Genomic DNA, 24,081 nt, shown 5'->3' with positions numbered 1-24,081 from the left:
GCCAGCCATAAAGTGACTCTCCTTTTCTGGGCAAGCCAACATGGCCCCACCACTTATCTAACTAACTGATGCACACAAACGGGTCGGAATCCGACGTTGTGCCCGGCTAGCGTCTGTGTGCACCTGTCTTTTCCTCTTCTTTATCTCTACTACAGATAGACCTGACAATTCAGCAATGCAAATCCGTTCATGTACAGCCGGCCTTAAGGCCCTTTTACACAGAACGATTATCGCTCAAACAAGTGAAAATGAACAATAATTGTTCAAGCAATGATCGAACGCCGAATGATGAACCTTTCAGTTTTTGTTCATTCAGGCATAAAAATAATTTTTGACTTGTCAACTAACCGTACAGTTTAAATACCGATCGATCAGTTGTTCTATTGCACTTATACAGTGAATGGGAATGACTGAGCAATTTTTCATTTGAACGAGTCAACAATGTAACACTCTGTATAAACTGGCTGCACAAGAGAACTCTGACATCGTTTGCTCGTTCAAATGATATATCGTTTGATGGAAAACAGACCCTTATTTGGTAATGTTTCGCTCACATGAGCTGCGCTTGTCAATCAACCGTGTGTAATCTTAGACTACTAAAGCACAGTTAGAATTAAGTAGTCGGAGAATGGTGCGGCCATCTTGGTTTGTCAAGAACCGGAGGGTTGCTTGAAGCATGTTCGAATTTCTTATCTTTTCTGTATTTTAATACAATGTGATATTTGGCATAACACAGTAGGGGCTCGGAAGACTGACAAGGTTGATGCAGATGGATTTTCTGCCAAAAAAAATTATTTATAGAGCAGCCAGATACAGTGCTGCAAAGCATCCAGATAAAGTTTTACATAGTGTTCAGATAAACCACGACAGCCCAAACAAATTCTGGGTTCCTTGCCAAGACAAAATTTTGCCTCCTTAATGATGCTCACATTGCTACATCAATAAAAAGGGGGGGGGAAATACAGCTTTCGGAATGTGGAAATTTAATAAAATGCTGCACCCTTAGGTCTCAAACTAGGCCATGCCCTTAAGGCGTTAAAGGAGATGTCCCGCGCCGAAACGGGTTTTTTTTTTTTTAAACCCCCCCCCCGTTCGGCGCGAGACAACCCCGATGCAGGGGTTAAAAAAACCACCCGCACAGCGCTTACCTGAATCCCGGCGGTCCGGTGACTTCAATACTTACCGCTGAAGATGGCCGCCGGGATCCTCTATCTTCGTGGACCGCAGCTCTTCTGTGCGGTCCACTGCCGATTCCAGCCTCCTGATTGGCTGGAATCGGCACGTGACGGGGCGGAGCTACACGGAGCTACACGGAGCCCCATAGAGAACAGCAGAAGACCCGGACTGCGCAAGCGCGGCTAATTTGGCCATCGGAGGCCAAAAATTAGTCGGCACCATGGAGACCAGGACGCTAGCAACGGAGCAGGTAAGTAAAAAACTTTTTATAACTTCTGTATGGCTCATAATTAATGCACAATGTATATTACAAAGTGCATTATTATGGCCATACAGAAGTGTATAACCCCACTTGCTGCCTCGGGACATCTCCTTTAACCTTACATTTCCTTTTGTTAATCAGCCTATCTTTGGTATTAATGAATGAGCAGTTTTTTTGTTCTTTTTTGGATTTCAAGAACTATAGCTCTTTTTTTTACTTTTTTAATTTGATAAGCAAGATATCTGTATGAGGGCTTGTTTCTTGTGGGACAAGTTTTATTTTTATGCACTAATGGAAGATGCATATAACAATTGTACGTGTGTGTTTATATATTGTAGCAACGCAGGAACACACACTTCAGGCCACAACCAAAATACTGTCCGTGTTTCTTTTTATTCACTGGCTGAACGTAACATAAATGCACTGGTAATCTCCAGAAAACAGGAAGAAAATGTCCTTTTTCACGCCAACAGTCCAGCAAAGCAAAACACCACAGTCCTTTTTTAAATTAGCGTGGCAAAGGCCCAGCAAACTTTTGTTGCAGTGTGTTGGGGAATCTGCAGTTCCGCTCACTTGCAGCTTGTATCTCTCACACCAGGCAGCTCTGAACTCCTCCTTCACACTGCAACCTGCACCCATTTATTACACCTCACCTGTCTGGGCCAGGTGGAACTCAGTACTGGAGTGAGGAACGGACCGAGTTTACATCACGGATGCTAGTAGTCTCCGTGATATGTACCTTCCATCCCACACCTCTCACTCTACTACATACCCCCCCCCCCCCTCTGCCCCAAGCCAGGGGGCTGGGCACCAGCCACCAAACAATGAGGCCTTGACAGGGCATCCGCATTACCATTGGCTTTTCCTGGCCTGTGTTCAACTTCAAAGTCAAACTCCTGTAAGGCCAGGAACCACCTTGTTACTCTGGCGTTGTTCCCTTTCCTCTTGCTCATCCATTTTAGGGGGGCATGATCTGAGACCAACTTAAATTTCCTACCCAGTAGGTAATATCTCTAGCGTCTAGTGCCCATTTTATTGCCAAGGCCTCTTTCTCTACTATTGCATAATTTTTTTGCAGGGGGTAAGCTTCCAGCTTAAAAACATGACAGGATGTTCTTCCCCGTTAACCTCCTGTGACATAACGGCTCCCAGACCCATATCAGACCCATCTGTATGGACTATAAATGTTTTCTTGAAGTCAGGCGCCACCAAAACAGGCTGCTGACATAATGGATGTTTCAACTCTACAATGCCTTTTCTTCTTCTGGCGACCATTGTGCCATTACAGATGTTCTCCCTTTCGTGAGTTCTGTTAACGGAACTGCCATAGAGGCAAAATCAGGGATGAAACACCGGTAATAGCCCACCATCCCCAGGAAGGCTCTCATTAGTTTTTTTTTGTCAGGGGTTGGGGCCAGTTCTGTATGGCCTCTACTTTTATTGCATTGAGGTTTTACCAAACCCCTTTCGACTATGAAGCCGAGGTATTTAACTTTCTCCATGCCTAAGGCACACTTTTTGGGGTTTATCGAGAATCTTGCTCTTCTGAGAGAGTCCATTACCGCCTGAACTTTACTGAGGTGGCTCTCCCAATCCCGGCTAAATATTACGATGTCATCCAGGTAAGCTGCTGCATATCGTTTGTGGGGACCTAACAATCTATCCATCGCCCTCTGAAACGTTGCAGGGGCATTTTTCAACCCAAAAGGCATTCTCTTATATTGGAAACAGCCGTCTGGAGTTGAAAAAGCTGTCTTCTCTTTAGCTTCCTTTGTGAGGGGAATTTGCCAATACCCTTTCGTCAAATCTAGGGTGGTAATGTACCTGGCTGGGCCTAACCTCTCAATTAGTTCATCCACCCTTGGCATGGGGTAGGCATCTGACTTTGATATCTCATTCAGCTTCCGGTAATCATTACAGAACCGCCATTCCCCTGAGGGTTTAGGCACCAGCACTATTGGGCTTGACCATCCACTCTTAGACTCCTCGATTACCCCCAGTTCTAGCATTCTTTTTATTTCGACTGACACTATCTCTGTACGAGCCTCCGGAATTCGGTACGGTTTTTGGCAGACTTTTACTTGGGGGGTGTGTGAGAATCTCATGTTCAGTGACCCTGGTGTGACCAGGAAGGTCAGTAAATAGGTCCTTATTACGCTGCAGAAACTCTTTACATTATTGTACCTGGGACTTTGACAATGCCTCAGCTGTTGTCACATCATGGATGTCACTCACTATATATATATATATATATAATATTTTTTTCTTTTTTTGCAGTTTGAGTTATGAAAAAAACCTGCATTTTATTCTTTTAGGTTGTTCACCATGCAATTTAAATGGCGTGATGTATTTTCGATGTAAATGTATTTGTCGACGCAAATACGAATATACCACATTTTTATGTACATTGTGTTGACAAAACTATTAGGACACACGTGGAAGGTGATGGAATTTGATTCCATTCATATTTTTTTATACGGTGTTGGGCCACCCTTGACCTCAATGACTGCAGTAATCCCTCCTAGATATACTTTCCACTAAATTTTGATGTTTGGAGGGAGTTGCATCCTTTTCCTTGAAGGGAACTTCAGATAATGATGCGGGGAATGATGGTTATGTAGGGTGTTCAAAGAAGCTTGTTAAGATTGAGATCTGGACTTTGGCTGGCCAATGAGGTTTGCAGACTTTCTTCCCCAGAAAGCAAGACTCAATTCTGTGCTTGGTCATGTTGGCAAAGACACTGAGCTGCCACATTCTGTAGAATGTCTTAGTACCCATTTCCATTGAGGGTGGACTTCACTATAACCAAGGTCCTAGGACTTCCCAACAACATCACCCCCGCACCATAACAGAACCTTCTCCAAACTTCACTGTTGAATGATGCAGTCGCTTAGAAATCACTCTCCAGACAACCGCCACACCCAAGTGCAGTCATCCGATCGCAAGATGGCGTACTGTGATTCAACTCTCCACAACACTTTCCTTCCATTCACTTATAGTCCAAGAGCCACAATGCAAGCTGTGTGTGTGTGGGACGTGCGTGTAGAAGTGCTATTTATTATGTATCAAACACCCTAGATGCACGACAGAGATGTCATCACAGGTCCTAAACCAGCAGAGACGGACAGCAGCCCTGTCCTTACAGGACCTGTAGTGATGTCACCGTGGCTCTGAGCTCCGCTCCTTATCGCATGACTGTGCACTGAGTGAGGGATTATGGGTGTACTACATCCCCCACAATCCCACCCCTCCCCCCGGCCTTAGTTGCTATGGATACAGCAGTACTCAGTTTGGCAGTTTGTAGCTGGTTGTGAGACCGTTGGACACCTGTGTGGAAACTCCAATAAATGACACCTCACAAATGTTACACGTGCATAGCTCGCAGTGCATATTGACCAACAACATTAAAGCATAGTCCTTGACCACTATCTTCACAGTCTACTGAACGTGATATCATGTCATCTCAAGTGCTAATGCTGCCAACATTTAATCGTAAACCGCTGTCCAGTGTTGAAACAAACAGTCGCTGCCGTGCAAACATCTCACTACAGAGGGTTCAACACCGCCGTAAAGCTAATGCAGCTTACATGATATAGCGACAAGCAACAAATTGACCTCAGCGAGCAGCTGAAGTTTGGAAAATCTTTTGCAGCTAATATGCGAAAGCATCCAGGGAGCATGTCTCCTCAGCAAGCAGCTGGAGTTCGCAAATCACATACAGCTTACATTCGAAGACACAGAGCCTACATGTCTTCTCAGCGACCAGTTGAAGTTCATAAATCACATGCAACTCCTATGCGAAAGCAACAATTGAACAGGTCTCCTCAGAGAGCAGTTGAATTTCGTAAATCTCGTGCAGCTCATATATGAAAGCAACAAGTGAAATGTCTCATCAGCGAGCAGTTGAAGTTCATAAATCACATGCAGCTCATATGCGAAAGCAACAAGTGAACAGGCCTCCTCAGCAAGCAGTTGAAGTTCATAAATCACATGCAGCTCATATGCGAAGCAACAAGTGAACAGGTCTCAGCGAGCAGTTGAAGTTCGTAAATCACATGCAGCTCATATGCGAAAGCAACACTTGAACAGGTCTCCTCAGAGAGCAGTTGAATTTCGTAAATCTCGTGCAGCTCATATATGAAAGCAACAAGTGAAATGTCTCATCAGTGAGCAGTTGAAGTTCATAAATCACATGCAGCTCATATGCGAAAGCAGCAAGTGAACAGGTCTCCTCAGTGAGCAGTTGAAGTTCATAAATCACATGCAGCTCATATGCGAAGCAACAAGTGAACAGGTCTCAGCGAGCAGTTGAAATTCGTAAATCACATGCAGCTCATATACGAAAGCAACAATTGAACAGGCCTTCTCAGCGAGCAGTTGAATTTCATAAATCTCGTGCAGCTCATACATGAAAGCAACAAGTGAACATGTCTCTTCAGAAAGCAGTTGAATTTTGTAAATCATGTGCAGCTCATACATGAAAGCAATAAGTGAATATGTCTCATCAGCAAGCAGTTGAAGTTCATAAATCACATGCAGCTCATATGCGAAAGCAACAAGTGAACATGTCTCCTCAGCGAGCAGTTGAAGTTCATAAATCACATGCAGCTCATATGCGAACCAACAAGTGAACAGGTCTCAGAGAGCAGTTAAAGTTTGTAAATCACATGCAGCTCATATACGAAAGCAACAATTGAACAGGTCTCCTCAGCGAGCAGTTGAATTTCATAAATCTCGTGCAGCTCATAAATGAAAGCAACAAGTGAACATGTCTCTTCAGCGAGCAGTTGAAGTTCATAAATCACATGCAGCTCATATGCGAAGCAACAAGTGAACAGGTCTCAGCAAGCAGTTGAAGTTCGTAAATCACGTGCAGCTCATATACGAAAGCAACAAGTGAATATGTCTCCTCAGCGAGCAGATGAAGTTCATGAAAAACAAGCATCTCATATGAGAGAAGAGCGAGCTAACCTCTCACCTCACCAAGCACATCAAGTTTAATGGCTTACTATTAGCATGGAAATATTTTGACCCACTCCAATCCCTCTCAATATATTCTATTAGTAAGTAGCGCATTGCGCCATCAGAAACACTGGTACAAGTAAAATAATATTGAATAGATTTCTCCCTTTAAGTGAAAAGAGCTGTAGAATTAATATGAACTATACTACAGGAAAGTTTAATTGTGCAGTACTAAAGTATATAAGTGCTTTGTATCTTTGTTTATGCAGATTATAAAACAGCCTTGACTGCATATCAAAATTGCACTCTTAAAAAGTGGCTAAAGCAGTGGTATTTCATATCGCAAGTGCCGCAGCTGAAAATAAAGGTTACTTTTTTGAAGCTGTTAAGAGTATGCATGTGGTCAGAGTATTGGGTATAGGGAAGGTATGATTTAATTTTGTTCTGAAAAATGGGCTTCAAAAGCCTCCTGCACTATGCAGCTTGCACTTTAAAGCCTTTCTGATCAGACACAAGGAGTTCCTTCTGCATAATTCACAGACAGTGTTTGAAGTTCCCCTGCTGCTGAACTGGTTTGACGAACAAACATCTGGTCAAAAAGAAAAGCAAGCACACATAAGGGCAAGGTATGCTTAAACCCAAAAATAAAGGACATGCTTGATCTGACTTGCTGCAAATATTGACACATACAGTATGTCACAGTTAAGTGCAGAATAAAAATACTCTATACAGTCCTACATGATGATTTTTCCTGTGTGTGTTGCTAACAGTTTAAGAGTAGAATCTGTAGTTCTCTGCACAGGCTATGGAACACAGCACAGTGACCAGGCTCCTCCGACCAGTCCTGAGAGGATTGAGAATCAGTTGTATACCGTGAAGAGAGAGAAATTGGAGAAAAATACAGGATACAAGTCATGTAATGGCCAAAAACGGGTTATACCTCGTGTACACATGGCGGCTTATTCTGAAGTTATATATGCTTTAACAGGAGTAAGGTTCTCTTAACTTCATTAAGACATCTGTAGTTATACACTTAAATTATAGGAAAATTTCAGACATTTCTATGGAAACTGAAACTTTGCAAACGGAATAGCAATGTAATTTATGATGTCTTCTTTATAGCAGCAGTGCAACCGATATGGCTTATTTGTCATTAAACTAATACAAATCTAATATGGTATCTGACTGGATAGGCAGGACAAATGTAAAAATAAAAAAACAAAATTGCATTGTGCACATAACTTTGATGGGTGGTGCATTCACAGAAGGGACTTGAGGCCTCTGCACCGTACCGATGTTCTCCCTGTTGTGGGCAAACAGTCAAATTGGAGAAGACTGTAGACTACCAAGGAGGCGTCATCCATGCCAGTCAAAAAAAAAAAAAGAATGATTTTGAAAACCTCCAAGCAAGATATACACCCAGCAGGACACTTCAGCCCTTATTTATATACTGTGCGTGGCATTTTAAAACTAAGGATATATTTAGAAAAGTCTGTACTTTAGGTAGTAAAAACCAATGACCGTTTCTCTTTAAGACAAAATGCAGGTTTCACTAGCATCACATCCAGATATTTCTAGTCAGCGTTGCGTAGAATGCAGCTGAACGGAGCCTGCCTGCAACTAACATCACAGTCATGTCTAATAGAAGTTCTCTTGCCTTCTTTCTAGCATGAAAAACGCTGGCTCTTATCGCTCTACAGCCTGAAGATACAAAATGTTGTTAAGTAATACAAACGCACATTGCCTAATAAACACATGCCAGATTCTCCCTCTCAACAGGAGGCATTGATTTCCCTTTGCCTTCTCTACAGCAATATTTTAACACTGCTCCCTACAACATTTTATTGGCTGCTTAGACTTTGTATCTGCAGGATCCTACATTTATCACTTGTGCTAAAACTGAGAGCATTACATGGTATACATGAGTCTGCAGGCAGGAGACAAGGAAAAAATGAGATGTTCAGACTTTTAAGCTTCTGCTGTGCAGCCAAAATAGATGGCATTTGACAGGAATAGAACTGAATTTCATAGGATAAACATGAGAGCACATTAGGCCCATTAAAAGGAATCTGTCACCATCGTTTCACAGCCTTCTTTGAGAGCAGCACAGGTTAGTGACTTGCACTGATTTCAGTGATATGTCTGCTGTGTGTATCTGTGCAGTAGTTTGGGAGAAACTTGCAGCCAGACTACAGGAAGTAGTCCTCACCCAGCCCATTCTGCAATCACTGATTAACAGCTGTCTGCTTATTGGTGAGCATGGAGAGACAACTGCCATTCAGTGGCCTGAGGGCAGGGTGGGTGTGGCTAACTGCAGCTCATGACTATTGATGATTAGTCCTGTGTCTGGCGACCACTAATAAAATGATGGTGACAGATTCCTTTTAAGAAGCAGTCATTAAAATGGGTTTCTGACCTAGGAACTGGATACGTTAAAATTAAGGTTTTCAGTAACTGAGTGTTAAAACCTGTGACTTGATGAGGCCCGGCAAAAATTTTTTAAAAGATAGTCTAGGATAGAATGCCAATGCGCTAATTACTAAACATTGTGTGCTAGAAACAGTGGCCCAAATTGTCTTCATTTAGGGTGCCCAATCTGTTGTCCCCACATGCTGATGACTGCTAATTGCCAGATGGCATCTGGGCTTGACAATTGAAAAATCCAGGTGCTGCTGGGTAATTAGCGGTGCAGATCACGACTGCATATAGGGCCGCCATTTAAGAAAATAAAGATCAAGAGATTTTAAACCACATCAAAAAGAGGCAAAGCAATGATTCTGAAAGTTATGCAAATACCCCAGAATGTAAACATAGGCTACAGGCACACTTGCTATTTAACTCACATTTGACTGCTGGGACTCCCAATCCCAAGAATGGCGGATCCATGACCCCCCCATTTCACAGTTCAAGTTAGTTTCTCATTTCTGTAGTGTAGAGGAGAATGGGGCAGCTAGTCACACATGTGTAGCAGTGGTTCCACTCCTCTCAGTGGTGCACATAGATAGCTAGCTGCCTACGACATTGAAATCAATGGAGCTGCTGCTGCACATATGACTAGCAGCTCCATTCCTCTCTACACTACAGAAATGGGAAACTGTAACTTGAACTGGGGGGGCATGGATCCTCCACTCTTGGGATACCAGTGGATGACTGAAAAAAAACATCACATGACTGGAATATCCCTTTAAAGAATTTCTATTAGCTGGATGGCTATGGAAATGATAAACTCTTGTGACATCTATCAAAGTACTGTGGGAAGCCTTGGCACACTGATTACTAGCCAAGTTACTGGGCTGGGAATACAGTGATAGACAGATCAGCACTTCTGCCGAATTAATATGCACAAGCTGCAGTGCTAATCTGGAAATAGAAGGCAAGAGAGCAGTAAGGAGCAACGTTAACCCTCTCTTCCAATGGCACGGACTGTAGGAGCAAGGCAGCAGTTCATTTATCTAAGAAATCGTAGCACAATGGCAGCAAGGGGGTAATGTGACTTTTGACTTTCCATATTAGGCACCACTATAATTTTTTTCTATGTAGATGCTGTTTATAGAGCAAAACAATTTTAAATAACCACTACTTTCCAGGGTCTGAGAACTGGAATATAACCACCAGTGAAAGGATCTTATCCTGGAGGAGAGCAAGCATTCGAAGCACAGTTTTAGCAATATTCACTATACGAGGAAACACTGTCAGACTTTCAAAGGGAGTAGCTAAGCGGGAAATCAACTACACTGCATGTTTTTAGATTGATGGAAAATGAAATATAATAACCTGGTGATGGCATGAAGGTTGCGCACTGTTCCTCTATAATCTAACTGTCGAATCTATAGAGGAATTGTGGGTGGAGAGCAGCAATGACTGAAACAATTCCAAGAACCCTTCTATAGTTCTCATTGCTTTCTTATAGACTAAAAAGCTCCGAAATCTAAAGGGCATGCTTAACAGAAGGGGGCAGGATACCTGGAACAGATACTGAAAGGCTACAAATTGGGTGGGGTTTGTGAAGCTGTTGATTTCTTACAAGTTTTGCATTTAAGAATAAAGTTTTCGCTTTTGAATTCACTTTGCAGTGCCTGTTAAACAGTCCCTTTTGTTTGGGCCTTTTACATAACTAGATTTACAGGAAAGAATGTTTGTATGAACATTTCTTTGCCCAATCACTTAGTAGTGTAAAAGTACAAATGATTAGCCAACAATGGTGCAAACACTTATTTGTCGCCTAAATCTATCTTATTTGTGAGCATAAGAATGCTCGCTGGTCATATGTATTAAAAAATAAAAATAAAAAAAAAAGATGTCCAGCCCACCAATGATATCTCTTTGGGGACAAAAACTTGTATGAACAATCTTTCATACCCTACTAGAGTCTGAATCGACCCATGTTAAGGCCTGGTAGAAGAGTGCTGATGTCATTGATCAACCTTGGTATTCTGGAGCAAATTGCGCTATCTAAAAGGATACTTAACCCATTAAGGACCAAGCACTGTAAATTTACGGTGCTTGGTTCTGGGCTTAAAGCCCAGCCGTATGTAAAATTGCGGCGGGGATTATAGCCTCTGCAATCAATCAGAAGCAGGATGGGTTGTCAGCTGTAAGTCACAGCTGATAAATTGGAGGAGGAGGGAGAAGTGGGTTTTAACCTTTTCTGCCTCCTCCTTTATTTAGTACACAGTGCTCAATGAGCGATATGTACTAATAATTGAAAGTAGAAATCTTTCTTCCACTACGTTAGCTGACAGTCACTGACCGCCGGGTGAACTCTGGCACAGCAGAGTTACAGGGTCCCAGCAGACCCAGATCAGCTCTGCCAGTGTCTAGGGTCACTACAGGAGATGTTTTTCCCTGTAACTCAGGCTCCTATGGATGCCTCAGCTGCAGTGGGAAAATGTCAATTAAAAAAAACAAAAACAAAAAAAAACTACATGTGAATGTCCCACAGAGATCTTATATGATGTCATGGGGGACATAGATAGTAAAAAGAATAATTACATAAATAAGTTTAACAAAATTACAGAATAAAACAACAATATATACATAAGAAAGAAAATAACCCAAAGTCGACGCCAACCAAAACCGTCTCCGCATGCTCCCTGTAATCCTGGAAGTTAGCTCCACCCCCATCCCGCCCCTCCCATTGCAAATAGTGGCGAGGGGCAGAGAGGGAGCAGGAGCTCAGTGCACTGCTCCCGGCCCTTCCAGCCTCCTCTCCCTGCAGAGAGGGACACCGTATATCGGCCAGGCGTGAAAACCCGGCCGATATACAGTCGTCTGAAGCCGCCCTAACATTGTAGTTTGTTTTTATGGCTTTCCACTTTACTTGTTTTCCTTATGTATTACTACTTTAAGGCTGGGTTCACACGGGATGGAAATCTTGCGGAATGACCGCACGGAAAAACCGTGAGACTTCAGGATAAGCTCAGCTTCAAAACGCGCGGCCCTTAGCCGCAGATTTTAGAGCAGCTTTGCTGTTGGCATCCCGCTGCGGCTATCTCTCCTCATAGACAGTGGAGAGGCCGCTGTAGAAACTGAGAAAGAATTTACATGCTGCGTCTTTGATTTCTGCACCGCATGGAATTTCAGCACGGCTTGGCCGCAGTGTGTGGACAAGATTTTTGCAAATCTCGTCCAATTTGCTGGATAATCCCAAGATTAAAAACATAGGCGCCAAACCCCCGACTATTGGATATGATACATCAAATGAAATATCTTCTGAGGGTGAAAAGATTGGAGACGGAAAGATGTGCAGAATCTCAGGCCTCAAAGATTTTTAAGAAATGGCCAATTTTTATAGAAAGTTTCGTAGACCCAAACGAGATCATTGAGTGTATGCTCCCATTTACCAATACAACTTGGTACTATATCCAAGCGGATGCAAATCGGTTGGGGAGATTAAAAATAACATAAGTCAATAATTTCTGACCTTACAGGAGAAGCTTTACCCATGGAAGGACTATGGATTTGTACTCTAAATCAATATAGTCCTAAATCCATTAAGGAAGAACCAAGGAAGACATAGGATGAAACGCCAGTAATCTCCACCTTTATTTAGTTGAGTTCATTCAGATGCATTTTTTAGGTTTAAATGTTGATTTGTTGATGGATTACAATTTTGAGTGTACATGTGTGTGTATATGCATGTATATGTGTATACCTGATAACTGACTTATATGGTACAAGAATCTAGAAAATACACAATATTTTCTTCTGTTCCTCTACCTAAGCCTATTGACAATACGCATAGTAATTTTAACATGCATCGTAATATTGGTCATTGGCAGTAAAGATAACATATGAACAACTGCTTCTCCCGTGTGCAAGAATGTAAATCAATTGTACTGTATATCACTATATGATATTTTATTGTTGACTGTTTTATATTGATATTATGTGGGAAAAGACAATAAAAGAGCTTTAAAAAAAAAAAATGGGCAGAATTTCCGCCCCATGTGAACCCAGCCTAAAAAACCTTTTGTATGCACTTGTTTGTCAGCATATTCTGAGAGCCATAGCTTGTTTTCAATGGTGCGTTATAATGGCTCGTCTTTTTGTGGAAAGCGTTGCAGTTTTCATAAGTATCATTTTAGTATATAAGCCCCCATGTTCAGGGCTCCTTTAAATTTCCATTGTAAGGTGCTATCTTCTGAGCTGTCAACGAAAATGCTGGAACCGGCATATGCTGTAGCCTAACACCACTCATTATTGACTATAATGGGGTCTTACTGGCATTTTACTGGACGGAGTAGTTCTGCATGCTGCACTATTTTGTCTGGGATTTTCTGCTGGATCCACACCAGAGGAACAGAACCCCTGACACAGATGTGAAGGGGGCCTCATTAATTATTAGTTTTTTGGGAGCTAGGATAAGTGAGAAACAGCATTTCTGTCATTGTCTTTTAGTTTTTATTTCATATAATTACCATGCAAGATAAATTACAAGTCAATTTTATTGTATATTTTGTTATGGCTGCAATGATAATTGTGTGTATTATTTTAAATGCTTTGAATTTTTCTCATAATCAAGCTGTATCAGGGGAAAAAGTCAATGCTCCTCAGATCTCTTCTATAATCTATTGCAATGCAGTATACCTGCCTGTGTTAGGTTGCCATTGCAGCCGGGGGCCTATAGTCAGACTGTGATCGTGTTGTGGGTTCACTGATTGCTCACACTCTGTAAACCCACTTGGTTGCAGTGGCTGCTGCTGTTTGCAGCATCTGTTGTCGTACACGGTTAGGGTTAGAATTAAGGCCCATTTAGACACAACGATTCTTGCTCAAAATTCGCTCAAAGCCATCTTTTGAGTGATAACTGTTGCATCTAAATGCATGGATATTGTGCAGTTTTCATACACGATTCGTTCCTCAATCAATTCTAGGTTTCTTGAATTGAGCGATGAACTCTTATCAGCGGTGCAGGCTGTTATTACAGTCAACAATGCTGATAAGATTCTTTCAGCTCATGTCCCGCTGGTAGTTCATAGCAGGACGCAAGCTGTAATCGCGGAGAATAATACAGCTGTTTGCTTTTGCAAAACAGCTGTATTGTTCGCTGAGTGATAGCATTGCTGTCCTGCTCCGCCTTCATAGCTCTTAAAGGGGTTGTCCCGCGAAAGCAAGTGGACATATTAATGCACTTTGTAATATACATCGTGCATTAAATATGAGCCATACAGAAGTTATTCACTTACCTGCTCCGTTGCTGGCATCCCCGTCTCCATGGTGCCGTCTAATTTCAGCGTCTAATCTCCCGATTAGACGCGCTTGCGCAGTCTGGTCTTCTCCCTTCTGAATGGGGCCGCTCGTGCTGGAGAGCTGCTCCTCGTAGCTTCGCCCCGTCACGTGTGCCAATTCCAGCCAATCAGGAGGCTGGAATTGGCAATGGAACGCACAGAGCCCACGGTGCACCATGGGAGAAGACCCGCGGTGCATCGTGGGTGAAGATCCCGGCGGCCATCTTCGCAAGGTAAGAAGTCACCGGAGCGCGGGGATTCGGGTAAGTACTATCCGTTTGTTTTTTTTTAAACCCCTGCATCGGGTTTGTCTCGCGCCGAACGGGGGGGGCTATTGAAAAAAAAAAAAACCCGTTTCGGCACGGGACAACCCCTTTAAGTAGCTAATTAGCTACTATAGACTATGCAAAGATGATCAGTCAAACTATTGTTTGAGTGATTTTTGAGCGATTTTATCTTTCAGTGTAAATAGGGCTTTACTGTTGTGATGCATAGATTGGAATAGGTTAATCACTTTTTCCTATAAAACCTATTTCCTTGATATTTTATGCAAAGTACTCATTGAAATATTGTGAAATTATACATTGATTAGTAGACTAAGTTTTTAGGCATGGACTCTTAAAGATACTATGAAGGTGGAAAAAAACTGTTCTGGCCTTTTATTCTCTTTCTAGATGTTTTCTGTGGCTTGGTTAAATTGGCCATGTTTAGTTGCAAGAAGGAATCCCATGTAAATCTCATTAAACAGTCCCTTTAATAGGTAGCAGGAGAGAAGAGTACAAATAACAGCAGCTACACTGGCTCTCGTTCTACAAGAAGTCTGTACTTATCCAGAAACGCTAGAGACCTGGCACTTTGTGCTGCATGGCAGCCTTTGAATGGAAGCTGCAGACAATGTTATCATCCAGGCACAGTATATACAGGACAATAACGTGAATGAACAAGTTTCGTTGTGAGACTGAGCTGAGAGTGAGAACCCAACATGACCCATGTACAAGCGCTATGACTCATGTAGTGGATAAAGTGTCTATGGGATTCTCTGCTGCGAGGAGTTCAGGATTGCCCTATATTCAGAACACAATTGTATTTAGCCACTCCGTCTGTACAGTGCCTTAATTGTAACTAGTGTTGCCAGATTATGACAGGAGGCTTTTATTACAACGACTACAGATAGATATACTAGAAACTAGAATGATGTCCACAATTTATATTGTGGATAGCAAAGTATACTTTCTTACAAAAGTTGTAGATGTTCTACTGGGATATTTTTCATGGGACGTCCCACGATGGCAGCCTTGTTGGTGCAAGATTATTGACTTGTTCAAAGCTACAATGTTGTTTTCTTGAAAGTTCCAGGCTTTCAATGAGAGCTGTAAACTGTTACATTGTAGTTTTATTCTGCCACAAGTCATTCCGTACACGGAGAATATGTTTTAGGGTAATGTATGTTTCATGGTTAGTATGAAAGCCGAAGCACACAACGTAACAATAGAGGACTGAAAGGCTTGTTAAAATTTAACTTGCTTCTGTGTATTAATGTTTAATGTTGGCAGTTTGTATGGAAGGAACAACGTAATAAAGTATTCATTTTTTAGATTTTTTATCTTTTTATAATGAATATGCGTCTACATCTGCATGAAGAGCATCTCTTTTTGAGTCACAAGCTAGACAGGGGTCTTATTAGTAGAAAGAATAAGTGCCATGGCTTTTCTTCATATAGCAGTAAGGGTTTTGTGTCATCAGCTTTGAGTTTGTAGTTGCATAGGTTTTTTTGGGGTTTTTTTTCTCCATCTTTTACATTTTAAATTTTTTTTGTCTTCACAAAAGTCCATAGAAAATTTGCCTGTTTCCTGGTACAAATTGCGCCAGAAAACTGTTTCATATGCTTTGTACCTCATTTATGATGTGTTTTGGATGGTTTTAGGCACTGTTGCACTCCACAGTGTGTGAGGTTGCCTTGTGGGAAAGGGGAATTGCCTAAATGTGACCTTATGCACTAAAAATGCGGCAAATGTTTGGCAAAAAGCTGCCAGAAAACTAAGCCAACTAATAGGTTGTATGAACTTAGACCAGACATTGTAAACATGCACCAGATTTAGCATCCAGCATGAGTCACTATGATAACTTTGGCACATTTTAAGGCTGTCTAATCTGTTCACTTTACCTATGAGACAGTAATTGTATGCTCATCGTAAAAAAAAAAAAAATCAAGCACTTGGAAGGAGTTGTTGGAATTAAATAAAACTTTCTTTATGTGATTGTAATGTCACTATAAGTAGCTGATTACAATATCAGAACGGAAAGGATAATTTATTGTGGAAAACTGAACCCTTAAAGGGAGGCTCTAGTACCCTATTAGACCGCCTCTAGCTTGGATACAAGATGTGATACGAGTGGGTATGAAGGCATACAGGTTCCGTATATCCTGTGGCATATAGATCCACATTTGCTGTAACTGAGCTTCTAGATAATACAAACTCGTAGGTTGTCGAAGTTGGCGTCCCAGATGGTCCCATACATGTTCTATTGGTAATAAATCTGGCAACCAGCCTGTGTGCAGCCGAGCATTATCCTGTTGAAAAATGCCTCTTGGAAGCCCTGCCATGAGATAATCCATGTCGCTGCAGGATATCCTGAACAGATCACTGAGCTGGCATTCTCCCTGATACCACCATTAAGGGTGACCAGTTGTCATATGCAATGGTCCCCCAGACCATCACACCATCAATGGGGACAGTGTGTGTTTTATAGTAAAGGCTGGAATGAGGCAGTCATCCCTAGGTCTCCAATTATGAACACGGCCATCACTGGTGCCCATATTAAACCTGAACTAATTACAGAAAAAACCCGGTTCTTCTCCGTAGCGTCCAGTTTCATCGTTCAAGACACCACTGCAAAAGGAGGGGACAATGGGTGGGTGTCAAAGTCTGTATAGATAATGGGTACTGTGAGTCCAAATGTCCTTCAGACAATCACCTGGAAGCCGTTCTGACAGCCACAGGGATGTAATGATGGTGCCACCTGTCTCTAGCTGGTGGACAACGAAACTGTTGGAGCTGCTCGTGCTTGTTGGACGATCAGATGATCCTCTCTACTGATGGTTTATCGAGGGCATCCTAAGCCCAGTCGCCTTGTGTGCGTGCCATCACGCATCCACTGTTCCCAATACCCCCTAACAGTCTGGTCAGAGGGGCCCAGGTGGGGGGCAATTGATCGATACGACCATCCAGCTTCTCTTATTCCAATAATGCACCCCCTCTCAAAATGTTAATTGGGTGAAATCTCTTTGATTGCATCATAGTGCCAAATCTAGTGGTCAACAAACTCTACACAAGTAGCTTCTGAGAGGCATTTTATAGGCCATGGGTGGAACCATTTTTAGGACCTCAAGTAATAAGACCATTTATGTAATCACGCCACAACACTAATCATTTGCATATCTGCCTGAGATGTAACTGCATGCCAAGTTTTGCAACAAAATAACTCCTTCTAGGTGCTTTATTTTTATTTTTTTTACAAAGAGTATAACTCTGCTCCCATGATCATATTACTGACTTTTGGTTATTTTACGTAAAGGAAGTTGCAATGGTTTTTTAGAAAGTGGTAAACCACAAGAATCCTATGTTGGCCTGCAGCATGATTCCTGTGTAAATGTAATGATCTTAGGTCACTTCATTCAAACCTTTCAGTAACCCAATTGATTACATTTATCTTAACAACCATTGCAGGATGAGAACAGGTAACAGACTGCATTTGACCATATGGTAAATGGACACATACTAAATTATGGTAGAGCCTGGATCTCTGGTGTGACATCAGACTGATGGACAGAAAATGTGTTTGATTTGGCAATTTACCTACATCGCCAAACATGTAGACATCCAGTGGATGAGACCATTGCCTGGTCACTCAAGTTACCGTGGACCTCCTAATCTATCACGTTCATGTAGTCAAAAGAATTATGACTATGCATGACCTATACATTACTGTACCTGCTACCCATTATATACTATAAATTACTAACTATATATTTCATTATTTGCTATAGTTAATCTTCACTTTATAGCCATTGTGATTCGTTTTGGCACAACTCTGACTTCATGTTTGGTTTGTTTGTTTTTTTGCCCCTCCAGGATACTCAGAAAGCGAAACAGTTTCTTCCCTTCCTGCAGAGAGCTGGGCGCTCAGAAGCCATCGTAGAGTATGTATTCAGTGGGTCCAGGCTCAAGCTTTACATGCCAAAGGAAACTTGCCTTATCACCTTTCTCCTGGCCGGTAAGTTAGCAGCAATGCAGAGAAACTAAAGTATTTTCTAACAACACGATGTCCAGTTTCACATCATTCTGTGCTACATAAGTTCTACTTGTGAACTTAGAGAACCTGTCGACTCCAACTTTTTAATTTTTATTGTAAAAAAAAAAAATTACTTCTAGAAACTTCCTTGAGCATGTTGGCTATTAGAGTGTGTGGGAACGCTCTGGTCAACACTTATAAGTGCTTAAAGGTTTTGTCTTTAAGCATGTCCTATGAAAGGGTGGTGATGTGTACACTGAAGAATAATAACCTACACGTTTAAACTCTTTCATGTTAAGCTCTACAAGAGTGGCCTAACACCAAGATGTACTGGTCCCCCCACTGAGATCTGTGTGTAAGGCTGGTTGTCCACCGGAGATATTTTATAGCGTGATCCGCGGCGATAAATCGCACACGGATCATGCTTGAAACGCTGTCCATAGGATAACCATGGAAAGCGCAGGCCGATGTACATAAGCGGGAAATCCATAGCGATTTTCCGTTTGCGTCTAAAAATCGTGGCATGCTGCTGTTCTCCGCGATGAACCTATCATTATGATAGGTTCATCGTGAAAAATCACGATGACTTTAGTGTTCTTCTGCGGCGGAAATCCGCTTCGTTAAAGAGCAACGCCCGTGGACAGGCAGCCTAAGTCAACAATCTACTATTAGGCCATTACGTCTCTTGGACGGCACACATTCCATTCCCACTAGTTCTGGATTTAAATAGGATGATCTTGTATGTTGACCAGTATTGTAGTGTCACGATTTTTATGTACTTTCTAATTGTTTTTAATTACAGGTTGTCAATTCCCTCTTTTTTATGCATCTGTGATGCATGTTATATTTTAAATTCAGGGTGTACTGTAGTAGTTTGGTTTGTTTATGCATTCTTTGTGGACTCCTCCTATTACATCCCTCCTGTTAATTCTTGAGCAGTGCTAATTGCAGTGATTGCAATTAGTGTCTTGGCTTTTCACACATCTTGCGCCTGTGTTGTGGCCATCTGAAACCAGCCTTGATCTCATAATTAGTTGTGGTCTTGTGAAATGCAAAATGATACTAATTTTCAGAATTTCACAATTTCTGGATTATCATATGTGAGATTAATGAAATTCTGTGATAGATCATTTATAGATGAAAAGATTGTAGTTGTAAAAGTCTACTCAAGTTGAATAAAACATGGATTTGGTTTTACTTGTTAAATGGCAGCAGAAACTAGAATTTGTTTCACCAAAATAATGTCTTGTTTCCTTTAATTGTTTGGTATTTGCTAGTAAATTCTGTTTATTGGCCTATAAATCCACTGATAGTTGTTGTGCCTCGTGTATGGCATATAATGTGATTGTGCTCTTCTCTTTAGCTGTGTGAGCTGTCAGTTTCCCTCTTCATCCAGTGCATCATGCAGCAATTTATTTATTGGGTGCATCCGGCACGTACCGAGGTGCAGAACCAAGTATAGTTACTAGGGACACCTCAGACATTACCTGCTGTGCTGTAATCACACTAAGTCAGGCCATGTCCAAGCAGAAGAAAGAAAAACCAGCATCCTGTAAACATGCAGCTCTTGTGATGTACAGCGAAGGCAACCACGTTCTTCACTCTCCCCCCACCACCCCATCGTATGTAGTAGACTGGCTTCTCATGAATAGTAAAACTCTCCTGCTCAAAGTTGTGTTACAAGTTCAGGCAGAAAAGATGACTGAAAAATCGTAAAATCGCGTCAATGAAGATTTTCCACAATCGAGACCTGAAATGTAGTCGTATAATTTCGGACGATGACACGGGCGGCTGCTGCGTATCGGCAAAAAAATATGCAAATCCCTCGAAATGACTACTAATGCTTACATAAAGCCAACTGTCTTCTTTCCCCAGAGTTGTATGCCCGCGGAACTCCCTTCCTCTCCCTTTTTTTGTGCTTCCATAGAAGTTTATGGGAGCTTCCTCCATATCTCGGCAAAAGATAGGCCAAGACCTATCTTTTGACACTGCATATAAAATCGGGCGACCCTGCTATTTTTCCCAGTGCCATTTATTTTATGCGCCCAAAAATCGTTCATCTGAATTAATATATTGAAATCCAAAGCTTCAGATCGTCGTGATTTTTGGGTGTTTTTTTTTTTTTTTACACAGCTGAATAGCTGGTCGTGTCAATAAGGCCTTAGTGAGACTGCATTTAAACGTATATTCATTAATGCTGCAAACTTGGGCTGATCTCCGCTACTTGTCTGTTGTCACCTGGACTCGTAAACTGAAACAATGACAATCCAGGCGCCGTCTGGCAATGAGAAGACATCCGCTTGAGTTTGTAGTGGATTCACAGTAAGTACGAGAACCCTAAGGGTATGTTCACATGATGTGCAAATGTCGGCTTTGGACACACAGAATTTGCAGAACAATCCATGTGGATGAAACTTGCTTAATTCTGCCCACAGGGTGCGTAAAAATTTTGCACGGAATTGACATGCACTGTAGATTTTATATCGGCAGCATGTCAATTGTTTGCTTCGGATTTGTGTGTGAATTTCACCCTTTGCAAAATTAATGTCAAATTTGCACCAAAATCAACTCCATTAGGTGTATATTTTGCTGCTGTGGGTTAGCTGCTTGTTTTGTGCTGTGTAAAATTTGCAGTAAATATGGCCCATGTGACTGTACCTTAAGGCCTCATGTCCACGGGGAAAATCAGATCCGCTGCAGATTCTACATGTAGAATCTGCAGCGGGTCCCTCCTGCCCCGCGGACATGAGCGCTGAAAATAGAAATTTAAAAGCATTTACCTTTCCGTAGCGGGCGGCGAAGGTCAGCTGTTCCTCACGGCCAGATCTTCATTTTCGGCCGGCGGATGAATTCCTGACGCCGGCGGCACGTCGCCGGCACGTCGTCGACGTGCCGCGCGCATGCGCCGGGCACATCCGCCGAGCCGAAGCAAGGGAGATGCGGCCGTGAGGAAGAGCAGAGCTTCGCGGTCCGCTGCGGGTGAGTAAATGCTTTTAATTCCTATTTTAGGTCTCCCATAATCCGGACGGCTTCCATAGGCTTCAATAGAAGCCCGCGGGAGCCGTCCCCGCGGGAGACCCGCATGAAAATGGAGCATGGTCCAGATTTTTTCATGCTCCATTTTTTTTTAAATGCCTTTTATTGACGATCCGCGGGTATTTATCTACCCGCGGGTGGTCAATGCATCCCTATGGGGTGCGGATCCGCGCGCGGGAGATCCGCTGCGGATTTTAAATCACATTTTGCCCGTGGACATGAGCCCTAAGACTTCTTTCACACGAGCGTGTATCAGCCGTCCGTTTTCACGACCGGCTTATATACGCTGTGAACTGATGCATTGGATTCCAATGCATCAGATCACATGGACGTATTCCTGAGAGGTAAAAGCGCCCGGCCGGCCAATATAGCATCGGGCTTTTTTTACGTCAGCCCCAAAAGATAGTCCTAGAACTATCTTTTGGGCCAGAATACATCTGCCGCTGCATGGGCTCCTATGGGAGCCCATATCAGCGGCCGTAGTTGGGACGGAGTTTAGCAGCGTGGCTGCTAAACTCCCTCCCTTTGCTCTTCTCCCAACCGTGAAGGCTCACCTCTCATCTCCTCCCCGCTCGTTCTGTACAATGAAAGGGGGCGGGAGCAGTGCTAAGCGCCGGCCCGTCTCGCCTCCTCCCATTAATGGCTATGGACAAGCGGCAGGAAGTGGGCAGAGCTAAGCTACCGCCCTCTCCCGCCCCTTGTCCATAGCCATCAATGGGAGGAGGTGGGGCGGGCCACCACTTAGCTCCACCCCTCCCATTGCCAAGAACGAGCGGTGAGGGTAATGGGCGACGGAATGGTGAGCCTGGTGCATATGCATCGGGCCCCATGTTGTGTGAACGGGCGCACAAACGTTAGATTTGTGCACCCGTTCACGAGCTTCTACGCCCCAGATGGAAGCGTACATTGGCTGGACGTGAAAACGCCAACCAACATGCGCTCGTGTGAAAGAAGCCTAAGGCTGCGTCGACACAAGGCGGATTTGCTGCACTTTAGTAGCAGTGGAAAATCTTCAGCAAATCTGTGGTGCAAAATTTGCACCATTGGGAAAAGATTTTGACACTTATTTTAATACGGATTTCACACCCTCTTGTGACTCCTCTTTGCAAATCCACTGCTAAAGTTGACATGCTGTGAATATAAATCCCAGATTTATGTTTGTTTGTGCACTAATTTAGTATCGTGTAATCAAGTTTTTGAAAATTTCATGCACATTGCTGTTACTGTGAATGCCATGAATTTTCCGTGTGGAAAGTCTGGATTGAAAAGTCTGCTGCAATTCTGCATGGCCCTAAGGGTATGTACCTACTAATCCACTGTGGCAAAATCTGCACCTGCTTTCAGATTGCCCTAATTTGGCTCTGTTAGAACAAATTGGAAAACCTTTTCCAAAAAACATCAAAATACAAGTGAAGAATTTCTGGGCTGGGTTTCGGTGAGCCTTTTGTTGCATGGGTTAAACTGCTCTATTCAATGCCAGGGGAGTGAGGGTAAATGGTCATATTTCAGGACATGGTTTTAGAGCGGGGGAAAAGGCAGGGCTGTCCCCTCTTCTCTTTGGCAATCAAGCCCCTGGCTGCTTTGATGAGGCAGTCACCCAGTGTAGTTGTATTGTAGTTTGGAGAAATTGAGACACGCGTTTCATGATGTGCAGGTAATCTGTTGTATACGGGGATGTGAGTAGGTTAATGAGGTCCCATTATGTCTATTTTTGATATAATTAGTAAAATGTTGAGTCTCACTATTAATTGGGGGAAATCTGTAATTCTTTTTTCAGATCAATTATATCATTCTTATAATAGTTAGATATATAATTCTACAAGGAGCTCCATCACTCCATATTAATAAGATATCATTCTTAAGGTATCTACTCGCCACCCATATAGTAGATCTCAGATAACAACTGTATATAAGCAGCCCAAGAAATCTCACTCTTCATATGTCACCCAACCAGTAGTGCTCAATCAATTATGTATATAGGTTCACTGTAGGCATGAGCAGGTGGAATACCTCACTGCTGATCTCAAGTAAGGCATAAATAACAGGGAGATGGCGTTAAAGCAGTCATGGATATAAATTCACTACATTTAGCAAGAGAGCACGTGTTCATGATAACCTCAAAGCATCTGAATAATCAGGTCAAACAGATATGATATAGCATGGCCAAACATGAATAACTCACGTTCCTTTTCATTTTATCTACTGTGAAGATATCAGGTGCCCATGTTGGCAGCACTTATATTAGGGAATAATAGGATGATTAGGGTTTAGGTTCCGGGCAGAGTCGCCCTTGTCAGGACGGGTAACCCACATGTTTCATCAATAGGTTGGTATCTAAGGGGCAGAATAGAGAATGAATTATCTTAAATGATTTCTATATATAATATTAAATATAATTTTTATTCCACAGTACTTCTATGTATATTATTCTTAAGCCTGTATATATATATGCAGAAATCAAAGATTGAAAAAAATGACTGAAGGTCGTGCCACATGATTTTTGTCTGTGCAGTACATTACATGCCTGTATGAATATACTCTTAAAGGGAACCTGCCACCATGTTAATACTTCCCAATCAATGGCAATATGAACCCAGGACAGGTGTGCATTCTGGCCATGTA

The 24,081-nt window shown here is 42.4% G+C and overlaps 1 protein-coding gene across 1 annotated transcript in view; it reads left to right on the top strand.

Moving 5' to 3' along the window:
• SND1 (staphylococcal nuclease and tudor domain containing 1) overlaps positions 1–24,081 on the top strand; it is a 572,988-nt gene that overhangs the window by 266,469 nt on the left and 282,438 nt on the right. Inside the window, exon 15 of the mRNA XM_066592191.1 lies at positions 18,264–18,405. Coding sequence (XP_066448288.1) covers positions 18,264–18,405 — 142 coding nt within the window. The remainder of the gene's footprint in view (positions 1–18,263; positions 18,406–24,081) is intronic.

The sequence above is a fragment of the Eleutherodactylus coqui genome, chromosome 2 (assembly GCF_035609145.1).
Source record: "Eleutherodactylus coqui strain aEleCoq1 chromosome 2, aEleCoq1.hap1, whole genome shotgun sequence".
NCBI lineage: Eukaryota > Metazoa > Chordata > Amphibia > Anura > Eleutherodactylidae > Eleutherodactylus > Eleutherodactylus coqui.
The sequence above is the reverse complement of the archived record's forward strand: the minus strand, read 5'-3'. Positions and strand labels throughout refer to the sequence as shown.